The sequence below is a fragment of the Euprymna scolopes genome, chromosome 28, assembly GCF_053919585.1.
Source record: "Euprymna scolopes isolate OS-2025 chromosome 28, ASM5391958v1, whole genome shotgun sequence".
NCBI lineage: Eukaryota > Metazoa > Mollusca > Cephalopoda > Sepiida > Sepiolidae > Euprymna > Euprymna scolopes.
Genome location: NC_136509.1, coordinates 102,275,530 through 102,298,029, shown reverse-complemented (window position 1 = coordinate 102,298,029; position 22,500 = coordinate 102,275,530). Strand labels below are relative to the sequence as shown.

Genomic DNA, 22,500 nt, shown 5'->3' with positions numbered 1-22,500 from the left:
AGCAGCAAGTACTGCAAGCCAGGATTGAAACTTGACCGCCAGGCGACAGTCAGCGCTTCTCACCATTATGCTATATCGCTGCTGCGGAGATGGTTATGGTCTTTGGTGTAGTCTCAAATGAGAGCTACGTCATATCACCTCAAATATTTGAAAGTTAACACTAAATTGTACCTAGATGTGCTGAAGAGTGTGCTGATCCCCTGGTGCAATCTGGCCGCTGGCAGAGCCTGGGTCTAGCAGCAGGACTGGCACCGGGCCACAAGCACAAAGACACCCAGCCTTAGCTTAAGAAAAAGTGCTACTACTTTGTACCCTTCTCTATAGTCCCCCTCCTCCCTGACCTGAACCCACTGAACTACTTCGTTTGGTCATACGTCGAGAACATCACCAACATGACCTCCCACAACTCCAAAGGCAGTATCGCTGCCATTCACCGAGTATTCGCCTACCTCCTGTCCGCGCTGGTGGAAAAGGCATGCTCTCGGTTGCGTACCCGTATCGAGGCAGTGATTGATGCTGAAGGCGGCTACATTGAATAGATGTCAGCTCTACTACATAATCAAGTTACTTGACTTGAGTTTGTGATTAATTTCTTTTTTAAATGAAGCTGTAGTTTTGTTTTCTTTAGGATGACAAATGTATACTTCCATCCTATATTCTATAAAACAAACCAAGCAAAAACAACCGATTTCTTGTAAGACAACCATGAATTTTATTGCCGATTTCCAGTTCCGCCACTAAATATACGTGGAAGAAAGCTATTAAATTAGCATATATTTCCAAACCAACAGTGACCTAAACTTCCGGATAAGCTGTATTTATTTTCTTGTTACGTGAATAATCTCTTTCGTGTTCAGTCAGCAAGGTGTGATATTAGCTCCGTCGCTTTGGCCCCTTCTCCCCTGCCGTGAATATCTTTCTAATACAAAACAAAACAAACTTTTCTCATTTTCCCTTCCAACCTCGCGGGGAACCCTCGCGTGGTAAAGGCCATTTATATTGATACATGTTTCGGGTCGTTTTATCCCTTCGTCCGATTTGATTATTTTCTTTTCTTCGATTTCGGCCGAGTCTCATTTTGTCAGTTTGTATCCGGTGCTTTTAGCGCTCTTACAAGGCTTATTTGAATAAAAAGCGAATATATCTCCGCGTGTTGATCTTGCCGTGTAAAACAACGAGCAACGAAAGATCTTAAAAATCGCTGCATGTGATGTTGGGACAATTTATTCCCTACCTCAGTTTATCCAACATGGACGCAAGAAACGATTCGCAAACCACAACAGAAGCAAAATCAGATGACTCTCCAGGGACATGAAACCCGGTGTAATGTTGGGACCTGTGTGGCGAGTTGTGATTTGTAGAATAGTACCAGCTCTGTTATGCATATTTTTACTACATGATCACGATTTATATGAATACCACTTTATAAGTTTTAGTTTGGAACTCTTAAAATTACATACATACATACATGATGATGATAAGTGCAAAGTCTCGTCAGACGAGTGCCACTCCCTCAGTCACTGAAAGTCCATGAGCCCGAAAATAACCTTTTTTTTTTTTCTTTTTTTTAGTCCTGCCAGCGAATTCACACGCTCAAGCAGACATGACATTGATGACGGTCCTTGGCATACATACATATACATATACATATACATACATATACATATACATATACATATATATATATATGTATATATACATATACATATATATATATACATATACATATATATATACATATACATATACATATACATACATATACATATACATATACATATATATATATATATATATATAATACACACACATACATACACATACATACCCATAAACATACACACATGCACACATCCATACATCCATACATACACTATACATATAACACATACATACACACATATATATACACACATGCACACACATATACATATATATGCACACACATATATACTATCATATACAAATACATACACACATATACATACATATTCACATACATATACGTACACATGTATGCACATATACATACATACACATAAAGTTACCTACATATACGTACACATACATATATATGCACCTATATGTATACATATATATGCATATATACATATACATATACATACACACAAATATATATACGTATATACATACAAACACACATAAAAATGTATACACAATAAATAAATAAATAAAAATATATACACACATACATATATGCATACATATACAAATAGGTATACATACACATACACACACTAGTACATATATTAACATACATACATACATACATACATACATACATACATACATACATACATATGCATATATAGAATGATGGAAGATCAATAATTACATGCTTCCAGCATTTCAGGGCTACACACATGACACTTTTTCCATCGCTACGGACAATTTTTATAGACAAATGCCTGAGGAAGTATCTATACAAAGATGATGGTACAAAGTTTTAGCTTTGTACGACAGCTAAGTCTCTCTCTCGGCTCAAAATGTGTAGATCTAGCAACAAGCATGAACAAGATAGCCAGCAACAAATCAAACTGCAGACCAGCTTAATTCGGGTACTGGTCTCCCGCTTTATGTATTTTTTTAAAATCAAAGACTTGCTTCACCCAGAGGGGTTGCCTTAACAGGGCTTTTGGGAGTCCTCTCCACCCCACACACATATACATACACATATATATATATATATAAAGATATGATGATTGCAAACGTCTTGTCAGACGAGTGCCACTCCCTCAGACACTTAATGTCCATGAGCCCAGAAATGACTTTTTTTTCTTAGTCCTACTGGTGAATTCACACGCTCACGAATGCATGATACTGAAGATGGTCATTGAGATCAATTATTACATGCTTCCAGCATTTCAAGCCTCCATGCGTCATAACTTTTCCATCGCCACAGGACCATTTTTATAGACAAATGCCTGAGGGAGTATCTATACACAGGTGATGTTACAGAGTCTTAGCTTTGTACGACAGCTAAGTCTCTCTCTCGGTTCCAAATGTTGAGATCCAGCAACAAGCAAGAGTAAATATAAATATAAAGATATACACGTACACATACAAGCATACATGCAAACAGATGCACGCAAACATACATACGCAAGAACAAATACACATGACAACATGCACATACACTCATACATTCATAAATACACGCATGTACGTACATATGCACACATAAGTACACATACAGGTACATGTAGAATATATATGAAGGAGCATTTATCATGACGATAATGATGGTTGTTACGAATAGGTGAATTCAACATGAATTATTCTATCTATTCTATTTTCTGTGCATTGTTTTTTTACATACATACATACATATATATATATATATATATATATATATATATATATATATATATATATAGATATAGATATAGATATAGATATAGATAAATTTGGAAGGCTAAAAAACACATCTTTTTTAAATAAACAAATTTACTTGATTATATCAGATATATTTCGATGTTATACATCCTTATCAATGAAAAATCTGTTTTTATTTTCTTTTCCTTTCCTTGGCCGTGTGGTGAAATTCTGCGAGCGAGAGTGTGTCAATCCGTGGGTCTTGATAACGGCTTGATTTAAAAAATAAAAAACAATCATTAGCAAGGGTATCTTCTAGCCGCGCAAATTGAAATAATAAAAAAGAGTTGTTTTTTTCTTGATCTGCACTTGAAGCGTTAAACATTAATTAAAAGCGTTATATATTGATTGTAAATAAGAATTACGTATAAATATATCTGATATAAACAAATAAATTTGTTTATCTAAAATAATGCGTCGTTTTAGCCTTCCAAACGTATCCATTTATATATGTAATTCTTTATTTTCAATTTTCAATCAATACAGCGATTACCAGATATTAGATGACTTAACAAATAAAAGTTTTCCATCAAAACTATTAGGACTAACGTTTTAGAAGGGGCTAGAAATTGCAGTTCATTCGAACATCTGGCATAAAAATGCCGGTAGAGCAGAGAATGGCTAGCAAATTTGATTTCAAAGTCGGGCAGGAAATGTTGCTCTGGGCATCACCTATACAAATGTGGCAATATTACTCCATCATAGGATGTATTTGACTCTTATACAGGTAGAAGATTGCGTCAGGGGTGAAATATTTTCTGAATTGGTAGAATCATCCAAGCATGCTTTTAGCGAATTTCTGAACAGAATTGATATATGTCTTTATGATGTTTTGAATGAATGTTAGTAGTAGAGGCTTATTCAGTGGAAAGACGTTATCAATGTATGGATTATGCTTTTCAAGTTGGGATCAGAGCGTTGGTGGCGAAAGAAAATAATCTTGCTTTTGGATATATTAGAATTAGAAATTACTAACCTTATTACAACTGCTCTACGTCTAAAGAACGGAAACCAGAACTATTTTAAAGAGTTACCATATGCATAAATAGCAAATGGAGTTAGAATGTGATTTAGACCAGGGGAAAGGTTTCGGCCGGAAATAGAGCGTCAACATAAATACTATGAGGTGCCTTAAATAAATACTAGACATTTTTTCCGCATGGGAACTTTTATTGATAGTACACACATGAAACTTTAATCGCCTTTGAAGTAATCTCCCTTGGCTGCAATGCACGCGTACCATTCCAACAACTTCTGGAAGGTTCCATGGGAGTCCTATTGTGTAAGCGTGTCAGTGACCCTTATCATAGCCTCTTTCATCTCCTCAATTATCTCGGAAGCGTTTTAGGTTTTCCATGAGCTTAGATAATAACCGAAGGTCACAGAAGAAATATCTGGACTATAGGGAGTGAAGTGAGGAACTGTTTTGATGCCCATCTAGGTCAAATAGTCTGATTTTCTTCAGGCAGTCATGGAACAAAATCTGCACAGATTTTCTGCATCTTGAGTTCCTTGCGAATAAATGTGTGTAAATTTTCCACACCTCTCATCATCTCTCCCAGACTCCCTGATTTCATTACATCTCTTATACTACTCAAAAAGTTATTATCTTTCATGCAAGATGATCCAAAAGCAGTCTGGAGCATTCTATACGTTTCTGTGGCATTTTCCCAAGTTTATAACGGAATTTTATTGCATATCGTTCTTCTAAAGTGTCCTTGCGCCAGATTGCATTTTTGAAATTCACCAGCTGTGACAATCGGGTTTAAGTAGGATGTATTCCAGTTCCTGTACTGTAGCTGTTCATTTGAACTTGAAATCATAAAAATTGGTCAGTCATCTCATAGCATGTATAGCAATAAAATACTAAATTTTAAAGAGTATACAACAATTTTAAATGCCTATACACAAAAGTCTGGAAACTTTTTGAAGTTGTCTTATAATCAAACGTGGACGGGTGAGCGTATGTGCTTCATAACCAAATACTTTTATAAACCTATCGCGTGTTAGATCAGCACTCCTTAATGTATATACTGTTTCTGTATTAACATAGTTCTTTGTGTTGTATTAATATGCGTGCTTATTCATATGCGTTGTTATAGTATTCCTTTCTAATTTTTCATGTGTTTTAATATATGTACTCTTTTCTAATATGTATTCAAATATGTACTCCTTTCTAATATGTATTAATATATGTACTCCTTTTCATGTTTATTCATATATGTACTCCTTTCTAATATGTATTAATATATGTACCTCTTTCGCATGTATATTAATATATATACTCCTTTCTAATATGTATTAATATATGTACTCCTTTCTAATATATATATTAATATATGTACTCCTTTCTAATATGTATTAATATATGTGCTCCTTTCTAATATATATTAATATATATGCACTCCTTTCTTATATGTATTAATATATATACTCCTTTCTAATATATATATTAATATATGTACTCCTTTCTAATATGTATTAATATATGTACTCCTTTCTAATATATATAAAATATGCACTCCTTTCTTATATGTATTAATACATGTACTCCTTTCTAATATATATATTAATATATGTACTCCTTTCTAATATGTATTAATATATGTACTCCTTTCTAATATGTATTAATATATGTACTCCTTTCTTATATGTATTAATATATGCACTCCTTTCTTATATGTATTAATATATGTACTCCTTTCTAATATATATTAATATATGCACTCCTTTTTTATATGTATTAATATATGCACTCCTTTCTTATATGTATTAATATATACTCCTTTCTTATATGTATGAATATATGTACTCCTTTCTAATATGTATTAATATATGTACTCCTTTCTAATATATATTAATATATGTACTCCTTTCGCATATGCATTAATATATGTACTTCTTTCGCATATCTATCAGTGTGTACTCTTTTCTCATATGTGTTAATATGTACCATGACATTACCCCGAAACTGTATTTCCATTTGATTGACCTGCACTAGTTTTTCTATACCCAGCCGTCCAAAACGAACGCCAGCCACGAAACACGGCACAAGTCCGCCAGGATCAGATCGAATCCGAGCTTGACCACGCCTTATCAACCAACAGTGCGACCGTGTCCGCGACACATCCGGCCTTCAGTCCGGGGGCTAATCACCGTTTTATGGCGAGTCTCATGTCGGCTGAAACATGTGCCAAGCTGGAACCAGAAGATGGAGGTCAGTATGTTATCTGTTGAAAATCTCTCCAAACTTTTGCAAAATACACGCAAGTGATTGCTTGACCAATCTGTTTCTTATAAAAACTAAGAACGGCGGAATTCTAAGTTATAATAGTGTAAATTATGATATCAAACAGTTATGGTACAGGGAATGCAAGATAAAAGTTTTATTTCTATATTCCATGGAGTTTCAAATATTTGCCCTTTTTCTTCGGAGGAAGACGGTTAGCATAGGACGTTTTATATAGAATGGCTATAAGGTGTAGTCCGAAAGATTATGTATATAACTAAAAGATACACCCGGCGTTGCCCGGTATTTAAGATAACATTATCTATATATCTATAAAAGTGACAGTGTCTGTCTGTCTGTCTGTCTGTGTGACGGGCTGAAATGCTAGTAACCAATAAAAATGAAGTATAAAAACGGACAGAAACTGAGATGTGTGCGAGTATAATATATATATATATATATATATATATATATATATATATATATATATATACTAGCAGTTCAACCCGGCGTTGCCCGTGTGTTTGGATGTGTATGTTGAGCCCCCCCAAAAAAGTGGTAGTAGGAAGGCAGGCTCGAACCCGTACCGCAAAGGAGGAAAAGAACGGGGTAAAACCTAACGCTTATGCTGTTACGACCACCGCCAAACCGGAAGCGACATTTTTTAAAATTAAGGCTACACAATCTAAAGGAGAGGATAACTTTCAAAAATATCGGCGAAAAAAGTGACCCCCCCCCCATAGAAAAGTGCCTACTTGAAGGAGAATATATTAATGTTGTTAGCCAATTTTTCGATATTTGTTGTATGCAAGGTCGAACATTAAGACGATACTGATCTTGGTAAAATCCGCCGCCTTTATTGAAAGTTTAAGGCAGACATACAAACAGACATACATACACACATTCATATATTGGTAACTAAAAATTTTCGACCCAAACTGATGAAAAAGCTTGCTCTATTTCTGAATACCCTTTATGTAAAATTTCAAATATTTAGACCAGAAATTATCTTAGTAATTTGGAAGAGACCGCAGAGGTCAAATTTTTTAAAACTTTGACCCCTATTATGACCCCTTAAAATTTATTGTTTTGGTTGGTTGGTTGGTTGGTTGTTTTGTTTTACGGCATATCAACCCTTTTCAGGTTATTTAATGCCGAATCTGGTGATTTTGAAGAACGATTTTTTAATATAGTATATTTGTTTTTAAGTCGTATTCTATTTAACCCATAGTTGGGACCCTAACAGGTGCCACCACTCCGGATCAGAGTGGACATTAAAGGGTGGCTCCACACTCCCTAAGGCCTGCAAGCTGGGGCCCTCACTATCGGATATAGTTTAAGGTCATATCCAGGACCTATTGTTTTGGGCTCAAATCAAGTTATTAAGTTAGATCCATGTCCAAGGAACCTATATCTAAAATTTCAAGTGCGTAGACCCAAAATTGTCGGGGGAGTTTGGTAGAGTTCTCAAAGGTCAGATAGTTGAACTTTGCCCCCTTAATCGCCAAATTTCTGGCCAAAAACCGATTACATCGATTTTTCCAAATCTCAGTAATCTGTATATCAAATTTCGAGTCTGTAGACTAAAAATTGACAGAGTTATTGCGTAGGGAAATGTACACAGACATACACACACGCAGACACGTTCACTTATATATATATATATATATATATATATATATATATATATATATATATATATATATAAGCAAAACAAGTAAATGTACCGTACTCTGGGGTAATTGCATTAACTAAAAAAAGTGTTGTTTTTATACGTGGTTGGCAAAAGAGCACTTTTATCTTGTTGGCGAGATTACACCCGACCTGGTGCAAGTACCCCAAAATATGGTGTATATATATATATATATATATATATATATATATATATATATATATATATATGTATGTATGTATAAATATATATATATATGTATATATATATAAATATATATATATATATATCTTGATATAGGGTGTATTTTGTATTTGCCATAAAAAATGGTCAAATATATATATATTCTAGCAAATATCTATAATCAATTACTTCAACACTAAATATTGATTTTAAATGCATAACAATTACTTCATGAATACTAAATATAAATAAATTTTAAATTCTAAAATTTAATGGCTTTCCATTGTAAATGAATAAACCATATTTTAAAAAAAAGTTTTACTATGTATCCTCTCTTCATTAAATCACATTAATTTATTTTCTGAACAATTGCAGATAGACACGAAAGAAAGCACAATAAAATTACAAATGACTAACACCAATAATTGATTAACTGTTTATTTAATTTAACCGTAAATACCATCTCTCTCTACGCTATATATAATCTTTAAAAAGATTATGTTGCGTTATTGATTGAAACAACACTTTTAATGATAAATTGAAAAGACTTATATATTCATTTATGCCTTCCCACCCCATATCTATAAGTTTATATAAGAAGTCTTGCCATGTTTATATTAGCTATATAAGCAATTTTGAAACGCGACTTATTTATATATATTTCAAAGCCAAAAGATATATACATGTTTATATATTTTCTTTCATAATATTCGTTTTTTTTTCTTACACGTGCTTCATTGGAGCGCGTATGAACACCAAACTACTTATCAGAGACAGTAAATATTTTTCTCGGAAAAAAGCCAACGGTTCAAAATAATCGTGTTAATTGGGAAAAATCTATATTATTAGTATATATTTCATAATTTAAAATATATATATATATATATATTATCATTAGTATTATTATTATTATTAGTAGTAGTAGTAGTAGTAGTAGTAGTAGTAATAGTAGTAGTATACCGTAATTTGGGTAATTACGCCAAGGCTGGGGTAATTGGCAACCACGCATATAAAGAGCACCTATTTTTAGTTGGCGCAATTACCCCAGAGTACGGTATATATTATAATTCAAAGTATACATATATATATATATATATATATATATATATATATATATATATATATATATATATATATATATATATATATATATGTAATAAGATAAAAAGCTACAGCAAACATCTAAATGACTATTTTAACCACAGTTCCTGATTTCAAAAAAAGAAAAATTAAAAGATTCATCTGCCTTACTTTTAATGCTAGGTTTATTTATGATGTCTTTTAAATTCAATAAAAACCCTCCAAAATTTGCTGATGAGGAGACCTTGCTTACCAAAAAACTATATATAATTATTCTACATAACTTGATGTATACCACAATAAAAAGCACTTTTCCGAAACGATCGTACAGATAATTGATTTTGTTGTTGTTCCTTCTTATGAAACGGATTTTTAATTTAGTTAAAATTTGATTTTAAAATTTTAAATTATAAATCACATTACTTTATATATATATAAATATAAAGAAATAGGGCTAACAATGGTACAATTTGAAGCAACTACATAAAAGGTCAGGATTGATAAAATGCAGGAAAACATCGTCGCTGTTGATGAAACGGTAAACAACGTAAGTGAATTCGAGAGTAAATTGTATAATAGCACAAAAGAAATATAAAAATATGCATTACTGAGATGTTTGTAACTGTGAAAATTACTACTATTTTATGAACAAAGACAACTAGTTTGCATACAAGGACAGTGTCATAATAAATAAATAAATACATATATATATATATATATATATATATATATAAATTTTAAATTATAAATCACATTACTTAATATATATATATGTATATATATGTATATATATATATATATATGTATATATATATATATATTAGGCTTGAGAGTACTTATGAGCATGAATAAACAGAAATACTGTATAGTTTAATTGCGATATATATATATATTCATATGGTACTCTCTCTATATATATTTCTATATCTATAAAAGTGAGAATGTGTGAGTATGGTAGAACATTTCTCAACCTATATACTCAAAGAATATTTATCTACAGACTTGAAATTAGGTATCTAGGGTATTCAAATACGTAGAGAATATTTAGTCGATTTTGATCTGAAAACAGGGGCTGCTAAGGGGTGAAAACTTAAAAATTGATACTTGATGGTCATATGATTTTTATCTGCTTGTGAACTGTCTCACGAGGTTTGAAAACATTTTTTAAAAGAACGTTGAAATCTGGCCTAATGGTTATCGTACTTTTGTTAACGAGCATCTCCCCCCCTCTCTGGCTTTCTTACTCTTTCTATTTTCTCTCTCTGTGTCTCTATAAGAGAATAGAGAGGGAGAAAGGGAGAGAGAGAGAGAGAGGTGAGTAAACGTGGAGGTAGACACGTTTACCAGAACCAAAGGTCAGCTGACCAAATTACGTATGTGTGACGTGGTTGGCTAGATCTGTGAGATTTTGATTTGAGCTTTGAAGAAGATGGACGTTTTCCGTGGTCTCCCCCCTCTTAACTTGGGAGGGGGGAGACGAACGCTGACGTGTGTGAAGAAGAACCACACAAGCAGATTTCACTTTACACCTGCTGCAGGACCTCTGGGGAAAGTGAAATAAAAACTATAAAACCATTTCATCGTCTTGGAGTGATAAATCTTCGTCAAACAGGTATCAAGTCTCCCTCCAGGATGAGAAATTGCCAGATGGTTCAACAGCGAGAAACAGAGGTAGGTTCAGAAATTACATGTCACACACACGATTCCCTTTATGATAATCAAACACACAACCATTTATATTAGAGACAATCACACGGAATCTTTCTTATGTTATATAGAAAACGTAAAATGTGCCCCTAAATGAAGAACTCTATATAACATATTCAAATGTAACGAAAGCTCAATTTGGTACCCCTCAAGGATAACATCAATGAAGAACGAATATATAACACTTTCCTCACTGTTATTAAGTTTTTGTTTCGATCTCAGCTCGAGTAGTATTTTTTTTTTTTACTCACAAGAAGTGAAATGTTTAGAAAAACATAATACTCGTATGCACCGTGTAAAGGTATTTCCGTCTCTTTTACTCTATTTTTAAGGGAATTAAACGTTATGGTTAATACCGGGAAACGTCAAGTTCATCATCGTCTAGTATATATATATATATATATATATATATATATATATATATATATATATATATATATATATATATATATATATATATACACTCGGGGTTTTTTTATTCAAAAGTAATGGACTAGTGAATTCAACGAGGTTGTTAGATAGTGCTCAATAAAAAGAGCTGATAATACTTGTTTATACATGCTCACATCCCGCTGCTACAAACAGCCACTTGTTTCAATCAAACAACAGATATCATCAGGCAGCGACTTGACTATTCAAATGTTCATTGAATTGGCTGTTTGTAGCAGCGGGATGTGAGCATGTTTATATAATAATAAACAATATATATATATATATATATATATATATATATATATATATATAATTTAAAGGAGATTAGAATAATAGTCTAAAGAGCTAAGTGTATTTTAATGTAATAGTGAAATTACTAGTTTAATTAAAATACAGGAAATGCTCGTTGTAATTTAGATATATAATAAGCTCGATAGTTAAATGTCCTAGAGCTAATTCAATATTAAGTAATGTGATTTATAATTTAAAAGTTTTAAAATTTTTAAAAAATTTAAAAATCAAAATTTAATTAAATTAAAAATCAGTTTCATAAGAAGGAACAACAACAAAGTCAATTATCTGTACGATCGTTTCGGAAATCCGTGCTTTTTATTTGTGGTATACAAATACATGTATACCACAAATAAAAAGCACGGATTTCCGAAACGATCGTACAGATAATTGACTTTGTTGTTGTTCCTTCTTATGAAACTGATTTTTAATTTAATTAAATTTTGATTTTTAAATTTTTTAAAAATTTTAAAACTTTTAAATTATAAATCACATTACTTAATATATATATATATATATATATATATATATATATATATATATATATATTTGTTTACTGTTTTTTGGGGAAAGAATTCCAACAAAGTGCTCGATTACAAAGAAAAACTTTTTCAATGTAAGAGCTTAATATTTATTTATTTAATAGTACAGAAGTTCAGAAAAACATTGGTACCGTCGGTTTAAAGGCCAACATAAAGGGGACCAGTTAATGGTAAAACGAAAATTTTGTTAGGCTTTCGTCAGCCATGTTGTTTCTGTCTGAGGAAAAAAATAAATGCGGGCCTAAAATTTTTTCCTCAGACAGAAACAACATGGCTGACAAGAGCCTAACATCATTTACGGTTTACCATTAACTGGTCCCTTTTATGTTGGGCTTGAAACCGACGGTACCAATGTTTTTCTAAACTTCTGTACTATTATATATATATATATATATATTTGTTTCGCCATTGTTATAATTGTTTCGCCATATCACCGTTTTGTCAGTGTAGATAATTATGTCTTGTATAATTGTCAGCAATTATACGAGGAAAATTATAATGATTTCGCATGTCGTTTTATTAACAGTTGCAGAGAAAGCTCAATTTTCAAAGTGCAAAGTAATGCTTTCCGCTAAGTGACAACTGTTACTTCCCCATACTCGTGAACTGCAATAACGAGTAGGAGGCGAACGTACTCTTCAACAGAATGCAGTTTCATTGTATCATAGCTATTTAATGTTGCTAGCCATATTACACCCTGGAAAAATTCTCTTGGGAGCATTCATTGGGAATCAATAGCATAAATATATACATGTGTGCGCGCGTGTGTGTGTTCGCGTGATATCTTTCTTGGACAACCTCTTCTTTTTCGTTTGAAGTAATCTAAAATCCATCAGGATTTAAACGAAGAAGTCAAGCAAAAAATATAAAACAAAATATAAAAAAACTTACAAAAAAAACAAAACAAAACAAAACAAAACAAAAAAAAAACAACGAATAATGTGCTCCGTAAAAAGAACATCCCTGACAGTTATCCAAACGCTCCCAACTCCCATCCATCTGCCTTCCACATATTTCCCGACAGCTCCGTATCTCCCGGAGAGATCGAGCCGGTTTTCGACTCAGCGAAGTGGAGACCAAATAATTCCGGACGCAACAGGCGTGAAATATGTTGATATTGACAATATCACGCCAGCATCGAAGGGAATAAACGGAGGACATTCGCCTGCGCAGTCGTGGATGTCAAAGTTGGAATGGCGAGAAAATGGAGAACGTCGAGTTACGTAGTAAAACGTCGTACGAAGAAGGTAGCTTTTCAGCGAAACATGGAAAAAATACGTTTTTGTTTAGTATTGAAGAGTGGCCTCTCGGACGTATTTGCCTAAGAAAACTTCAGATTTCATTCATATTTGTATATTTTGCCTGGAGAAGAGACAGACAGATTGAAAAAAAAAAAAAAAAACAACAACTTAGAAGCTAATTGTAACATTCGATTTGGTTTCTGTCAAACTTCGACATAGAATGGTTGGAAGACAGGGGAGCAGCCAGAGATTCGTACATCGACTTTTCAGGAGAGAAAACGCAGTTATTGGCAGGTCCACAAATATTTGTCCCACCTTGCAATCAGATTTAATAACGAAAGAACTCTAGGAAATCATACGAGAAATAATGGTTTCGCCAGTTAAGAGGAGCGTTCAATGGCTAATACCCCTGATACACTTCTCAAAGCTGTAGAACAACGACACTTGTCACAGTTATTAATCTTTCTTGACCTAGGAATCATCAGAGTTATGCATTTTCCTTCTCGTTTAATAAATCCGTGGATATCGTTTTTGTAGAATGCTCCATGTTTTTGTAGAATACTCTATGTTTTTTGTAGAATACTCCATGTTTTTGTAGAATACTCCATGTTTTTGTAGAATACTCCATGTTGGACCTCAAATCATGACATAATTTTGAAATCAAATGCTTACATTTCAGAAACAAATTCATTCTTGGGAAAATGTCAAAGTCAATGTGTGCCAGAACAAGTGATTTCGGGAAGATTTTATTCCGTGATATGATCTGGCGAAATGTGTGTAGTAAGTTAAAGCGTTTCAGAAGAATATGCATGGAATTGCCAGTAGAGAGGTGCGCCATGGCTTTCGTGGTTGGCGATGAGTCCAATTGATTCCATTGCAATGAGTTTGGTCTCTGAACAATAGTAATGGACCTAGATTTTATTCTGCATAATCGGTCTTTTGAAAAGCTTTAGTTAAATTTCTTGCCACACCTCCAAATTTATCCTCTAACACTAAATAGACAAAATTTTGTCGGTGAAATGCCATGGGCTAAAGATTTTTTTTTCTTAATTCTCCTTATTTTTTTCTTATTGTTCTGCTGATATAATAAAATTATATACAACTTTATCCCTTATATTTCATTTAATATATATATATATATATATATATATATATATATATATATATATGTATTATACATAAAGAAAATGACTATACAAAACTATATACTAATATATATATATATGTAGATTAATTCATTTATTCAATAAAAGTGTACATCAATTTGGGGTGTGGGGTAAGTGAGAACTCTTTATACCATGATATTCCGAAGTATAATGCTACTATATATATATATATATATATATATATATATATATATATATATATATATATATATATATATATATATACAATGAACATTTCGAAGCCACAAAGCGTTTATTTATTCCATTCTCATATTGTTTTGATGCTTATATGTTGCTTCTTACACGTGTTTCATAGAATGAAAGAGATTTACCAAACACATTTTCAGAGAGATATATCAGTTCCACGGGAAAATACAAGTAGGAAACATGTTGTAACTTTCGAAAATAATAGGAAAATAATTAAAATATTATAATATATACATATACATATATATATATATATATATATATATATATATATATATATATAATGAAATAAGAATAACAGTCAAGTTCACAAAGATTATCCACAATAGCAAACTTAAAGTATATTATAAATAATAAATACTTAATATTTATAAAGTAATCTTAACCGCGGATTAAGGTGTATCTACTTTATTTGTGTTTCATTTTTGAAAATTAAATATGTTTTTTACTCTTCTTAAAGCGTTTTTTACGAGTTTTATTGATTAGCTGTTCTTATATATACGTTATACCGGCTTTTCTATGCATAAGGGAAATTACACCGGTTCTCACTATATATATATATAGTACTCCACTGCGAAGCTGCGCACTAGTCAGTTATACCCGTATTCCTACCTTTATACCTGTGAGGTTAATACACTTCCTTTATTAAACCAACCTCGACTTGATTTTTTTCTTTTAATATTGTGTTACGACACAACATATATATATATATACATATATATATATATATATATATATATATATATATATGCAAACACACACATACATATATATAATGTGTATATACATATAATGCATATATCTTATATATATAATGTATAAATATTATATATATATATATATAATGTATATGTATATATATACATATATATATATATATACACTTAATTCACATTTAAATTGTATAAATTACTGCGTCAGAGATTTTACAATAGTTTATCAAAGAATATAATTTATAGCTTTTTTTCAAATTTTTTCACCTTTCAACTTAAACTTTAAATACGTAAAATCTAGTAATGGTGATAGCTCAGTATGAATTCAAATATGGCGTTGAGAATGTGTCTGTGTCGAACTAAACTTCTTTTCCTTTCGTCTGCATATCGGTATGTTTTCAATGTTTTATCTATAAAAAGTTGATTTTTTTTTAACTGGATTTCGGGCTTTTATGTATTTTAAACTTTTCCAACTCGCTTTAAAATTACATTACCTGTTTGAAATCAGGAAAAGAAACTGTATATTTAATTTTTATTTTTTGATGTACTAATGAAAAATCTCTAATGATTGTTTGGTTCATGCCATTCAATGAAACACGTGTAAGACGCAGTAATTTAAACAATATGAATGTGAATTAATTGCCCATTCTTATGATTTTGAAACGCTTAATAAAGTTACATATGCTCTGAAAGTGTAAACCCATTTCATTGAGCTTACAAAACCGTTTCAATTTTAAGAATATCATTGAATATATACATTATTAACGTATATTTTTATTAGAGAAATTCAAATATATATATATATATATATATATATATTTGAATTTCTCTAATAAAAATATACGTTAATAATGTATATAATCAATATATATATATATATATATATACATATATAAATGGATAAATGGATATATAAATGGATAATTATTGCGTTTTCAGTTCAAGAAGAAAATATCGATGTGACGAGTGTGGATCACCAACCGGAGCAGCATCATTCCTCCTCCCATGGGCCTCTTGCCGATCATTCGGTTCAGCAATCCACCCAGCAGCCCTCGTATCCGGAGGCCGCGGCGTTGTATCCTAGCCAACAGGAAACCATCAATGAATGTTCGGCCAGGTTGCTATTCATGGCTGTCAAATGGGCGAAAAATCTACCTTCCTTTGCCAATCTACCATTCAGAGACCAGGTACGTGTACTTATACTTATTTCCTTTCTGGTCATCCGTACATTAAAAAAGGATATTTTGTTTGTTCGCAAAGAAAGCGTGAACGGGTTTCTTTTTCTATTGTTATTGTTGACGTTGAACAGCATACAAAATCTTTTTTTTGTAATTATTTAATCTATAACTGCAATCATGTACGTTAACAAATAATCGTGACAAACGAGGAGGACTTCATGCAGACCAGAAAATTTAGAATTGCTTGAGACTGCTGTTCTCTCCCTTTATGCTATTCTCACGCAGATTCTGAAACCGTTCTATCGAACTCGGGAATCTGAACGGAATTTTAAAAGTAACCATTTATTTAATCAACAAGCAAGCAAATAACAGATAGAGTACTTTATAAAATAAAGCTATACTCTTCTTGAGGTTGAAGTTTAAGTCCCCAGTGCAAGCGACACTAAGAATACAATTGTGAATTAACCTAAGAAATAATAAGAATAGGATGAAACTGTTTATTTTTTTCTCTCTCTTTTTCTTTCTTCCTTAGCATGACTAATAAAGGAAAAAAAAAAAAACTAATGCACAAGAAGACTAAACTAATCGATGAATAAAGACAAAACTATCACCCCTCGTTTCAATCGTTCGATTTTAATAATAGCGATGCAATATTTTGTTTTTATATAAAAAGTGAAATAAATAATTTCGTTCTTTTTATTATTATAAGTTATTAACAAGATTAAGCATATTCATCTTCATTCATGAAATAAATTTGCATCCATAATAATAGAAACGAGTCGGAGAGTCATCCAATTTTATTATAAGCCGGCAACGTTCAAAAAATGATATTTCTTATTTTTTTTATTCCGACCAAAGAGGTCAGACGGGATTATAAATTGAATTTTAATGGTTACTGACGTGAACTAACATATGTCTCTTGCAGATATTCACGGTGTGAAACTCTAAGAAAACAACGATTGTCACGGGCGTGTGTCAGAAGCAAAGGTGTATCATTGAATTCCTGTCAACATTGGGAATGGTGGTGACAATGTAGAACAATTATTTGGTAGGGTACAAAAGGTCGTTCGTTTTAATGGCACCACCCCCGTCTTCGTACCTCGTTAACGCTTTTTATTATTAATTTAAAAATAGGAAACCTGACTTTGCGAACGGCCTTTATACAATATTAGGATAAGAAGAAAGTTTTTTCGGAATTTTTAATTTGGATTACAAATAGTGTATTTTCAAATCAATTTTCGTTATAATTCCATTACTTTTTTTTATGTCATTTTAAAGAACATTTTTAGTTCTATTTTATCGTTTAAATTACAATCGTTTAAAAATCAATTGTATTGTTTTTGCATCCATAAAAAAATACAATTTTTTTATGGATGCAAGATGAAAGAAATCAAATTTGCACAATTTTCTTATTTCAATTCAATCAGCCGAAAAGCACAATGGTGGTTCAGGAAATTTCGTGGCGGCAACGAGAGTCTTGAAGATGATCGGCGTAGTGGTCGGCCATGTTGACAACGATCAATTTAGAGCGTTAACCTAAACTTATCCACACACAACTCTTCGAGAACTTGCTTTTAAATTAGACGTAACGTATACGACGATTTCTAACTACTTGAGAGAGATTGGAAACAAAAAAAACCTTGATAAATGGGTGTCTCACCTATTGAACGACAACCAAAAGAAACGCCGTTATGAAGTGTTATCTTCCCTTCCTTTACGCAGTACGAACGAACCGTTTCTCGACTGGGTTGTGACTTGCGATGAAAAGTGGTTTCTTTACGACAAGCGGCGACGCTCAGCTCAGTGGTTAGACGCCAAGGAAGCTTCACAACACTTCTTAAAGCCAAAGTTGCACCAAGAGAAGGCCATGCTGACTGTTTGGTGGTCTGCGACAGGTCTTATCCATTACAGTTTTTTTTTGAATGCAGATGAAATCATTACGGCGGAAAAATACTGTCAACAAATGGATGAAATCATTCAGAAACTTCGACAACAACACCCAGTATTGGTCAACAGAAAAAAAAGCCCCATTCTCTTCCATGAAAAAATGCGCGACCGCATGTTGCTAGAGCGAGCCTACAGAAATTGAACGAATTGGCTTACGAGACTCTGTCTCGTTCGCCATACTCACCAGACCTCTCGCCTACTATGTTGTCAAGCATTTCGACAACTTTCTCTGTGAGAAATGCGTCAAAAACTTAAGCGATATCAAAAACGCTTTCAGCGACGTTTGCGTTGGAAAAAGTGTGTTAATTTCTATTAGTACTTTTTTTCGACCAATAAATTTTTGTTTCAGCCGAGATATGCTCATTTGAACTTAAAAGTTAAAAACCGCAAGAACTGTTTTGTCGACATGAGAGATTTTGATTACATTTCGAAATAGGATTCTAACCAGAAGGTTTAATAGCATTGCCTTTCCAGTTTCAGGTACTCTCTCCAGTCCATCCTATATTAAATTTATCTGTCGAGATTTGCGTGTGCCATTTATCTGACCACCGTCCTTGCTTTTGTGTTTAGGTCATTCTTCTGGAGGAAGCGTGGACGGAACTATTTCTTTTATGCGCAATCCAATGGTCATTACCTTTGGAGACCTCACCGTTGTTTGTCGTGTCCGACCCTTCACAAATGGTTAACGGAAAGACGTCCACCATTGCAGATGTCCGGGTCCTGCAGGAGATTCTGGCCCGCTTTAAGGCGATCCAAGTGGACCCTGCGGAATTCGCCTGCTTGAAGGCCATAGTTCTATTTAAACCAGGTAAGCAATTTCCAAATTTCAAAAAACATCTAAAACCATATATATATATATATATATATATATATATATATATATATATATATATATATATATATATATATAGGGATGAGTGTGTGGGTGTATGTGTGTTTTACAGAAGATCATAAAAGCCTCGGTACCGTCAGTTTCAAATCCAAAAGAAAGGAGATCAGTCGTTGGTCGTTTATGTCGGAGTCTCTTCAGCGTCTGCTTATTACTTTGTCCGTGGGAATGACGTCTCTGTGAAAATAGATATATGCAAGAGGGTCCGACATAGTCAACCAGGTATTTATTCTTTTTGTTTTCAATTTGAAATCGACGATTGAGATGTGTTTTTTTAATCTTCTGTGACACAAATATACATAAATAAATTTTACGCTCTTATATTTATATTTTCTTTATAATTGAGCACTTTACTGGGGTTCTCCCCAAAAAACCATGCACAGGTATATATATATATATATATATATATATATATATATATATCCTCAGCTTTGCTTGGTAGTGTCTTTACTTGCAATGTTTTTGTTATTCAATTTTTAAACTGCGTTGTTAACTGTGTTTTTAACATCATAATTTTGTTCCAATCAAAGGGAAGCAACTCTATAAAGACCAATATAGAGTTGTGTTTTTTTACTAAGCTGGTAACACTTTGAAAATTATTCCTAACCAGACAAAGTATTTCAAGAAGGAAATACATTTAATTACAATCTGCTCTACAAAAGCCGAATAACTCGTAATCTGCTTAAGTCTTGTTCCTTTGTGCGCTGATGATTAAGCCGTGATTTTATTGTGGTCTACAATCTCTTCAATGGTTATTAGGATCTCCTTCAATTCCGCTGCGAAATGGAATATATACATCAAATCTGTTGGATCACTCTACCGCTCTAGTAAGTATCTCACTCCCGGTGAAATCCCTATCAGTGTAAGAGCCTGGTAAGCCCTAAAATTGAGTACTGTTGCCACAGCTGAGCAAGAGTTTCTCGGCACACCCTATCCAGCGTTGACGGAGTTCAAATCGGCTTCGAAACTTAGTAGATGATGCCCTATTCTCCTCCCTGTAACCTCTTTTCCGCAGAAAAGACGTTGCAAGCTTTTTCTGTTCTGTAGTTATTTTCATGGCAAATGCCTTACTGATATCCAATCTATGGTCCGCCCTTTTTTGTTTTTACATAGCCATCACCACTTATCAAAGCCCAGAGGCCACTCGAGGGAAGGATTAAAGTGTGTACAGTAGTCAATTGGACGATATAGTAATCGATAGTAATGGAAATTCGGTAAATTTGTTAACTTAAGTGGAACGGCTCATCAAGAATTTCTTTACGTTGGACTTAAAGACAACCATGTTGTAGTCAGTTGGAAAGCAGGAAAACAGAAGACAATTCCACAGACGTGCAGTTTTAAGAAAGAAGCTTTATTCATGGAATCTACGTTTAGGTTTAGGCACAGATAAAGAGTAGGGGGATTTATTGAGTGTTTTCTGCTAGACGAGTGTTTCGTGTGACAGTCTGGCGAGGGGGGGGTCATAGATTGAAGCCAAACTTTCAGACAAACACCCTACTTACTACAATAACTATGAAATATTTCCCCCACTGTTTATCTGTGCCTAAATCAAAACATAGATTCCATGAACAAAGGTTTTTACACAAAACTGCCTACCTATGGAACACAATAGATAAAAGATAATTGAATGTTTTCTCATAAACATGTTTCTCTCTATTTTTTCATTTTTCTTATCATTTTGTTTAAGCCAAGGATGGGGCATCCTACCAAATTCCAAACATACACCTGCTATTTTAGACACTCCAACCGAGAGATCTTTTTAAGATTCTAACCGTCCCTTTAAGTGCAATTGTTTGAATCTCCTTTGCACTTGGTTTACCTGGTATATTTGTAAGATAGTTTGTAAAATTCTTTTTCATAAGTCCGGTTGCTCCTATAATTACTGGAATTATAGAGATCTTCTTAAGGTTCCAGTTTCTTTTCATGTCATACATAAGGCCCTGGTATTTGGTAATCTTTTCCCTCTCAGCTCTGTTTAACCCAGCATCATTCGGGACACTAACTTCCACCAAGGTTGCTTCCTTCTCCTTCTTGTCCCATATTACAATGTCGGGTTTTATAGCTCCGTTTTCTAGGTACGTGGCTGTAGGGATTGCATAGTCATAGTGGATGGTATATGACTTGTTTCCGACTGTTCTTTCGGGTATATGTTCCCATGACTTCTTGCTGCATTCGATATTTAACTTATTGCAGATCGTCCAATTGAGATATTTGCATACTTCATTGTGTCGCATTGTATAGTAGCCGTCCCCTAGCAGAACCTGTATGTATGTATGTATGTATGTATGTCAGATCATATCATGTGCTACTGGTACCATGTAACCCAGTACTACCTGCCTCATGGTTGCGTCACCGGCGACTAAACTGGTTCCCCCACCAGACTTGTTTGGTGAGGAGGGCAGCTAGTCGCCCTGAAGGATTAAAGACAAGACCTTCCAAAGGGCGAATGAACCCTTTTTCGGGGTCAACGACCAACTAGCACCGTGTGTGTTTGTGTGTATGTATATGAGTGTTGGGGTGGAGAGAGCTCCTGTAAGCCGTGGTGAAGGTAATCTTTCTAGGAGAAGCAAATCTCTGATTTTAAAAACCATAAAGCAGGAGACCAGTACCCGAATTAAGCTGGTCTG

At 33.2% G+C, this 22,500-nt stretch overlaps 1 protein-coding gene across 1 annotated transcript in view; it reads left to right on the top strand.

Moving 5' to 3' along the window:
- Positions 1–22,500, top strand: part of LOC145249762 (photoreceptor-specific nuclear receptor-like) — a 446,605-nt gene that overhangs the window by 296,001 nt on the left and 128,104 nt on the right. Inside the window, exons 4-6 of the mRNA XM_080111683.1 lie at positions 6,413–6,613; positions 16,799–17,046; positions 19,555–19,792. Of these exons, the coding sequence (XP_079967809.1) occupies positions 6,413–6,613; positions 16,799–17,046; positions 19,555–19,792 (687 nt within the window). The remainder of the gene's footprint in view (positions 1–6,412; positions 6,614–16,798; positions 17,047–19,554; positions 19,793–22,500) is intronic.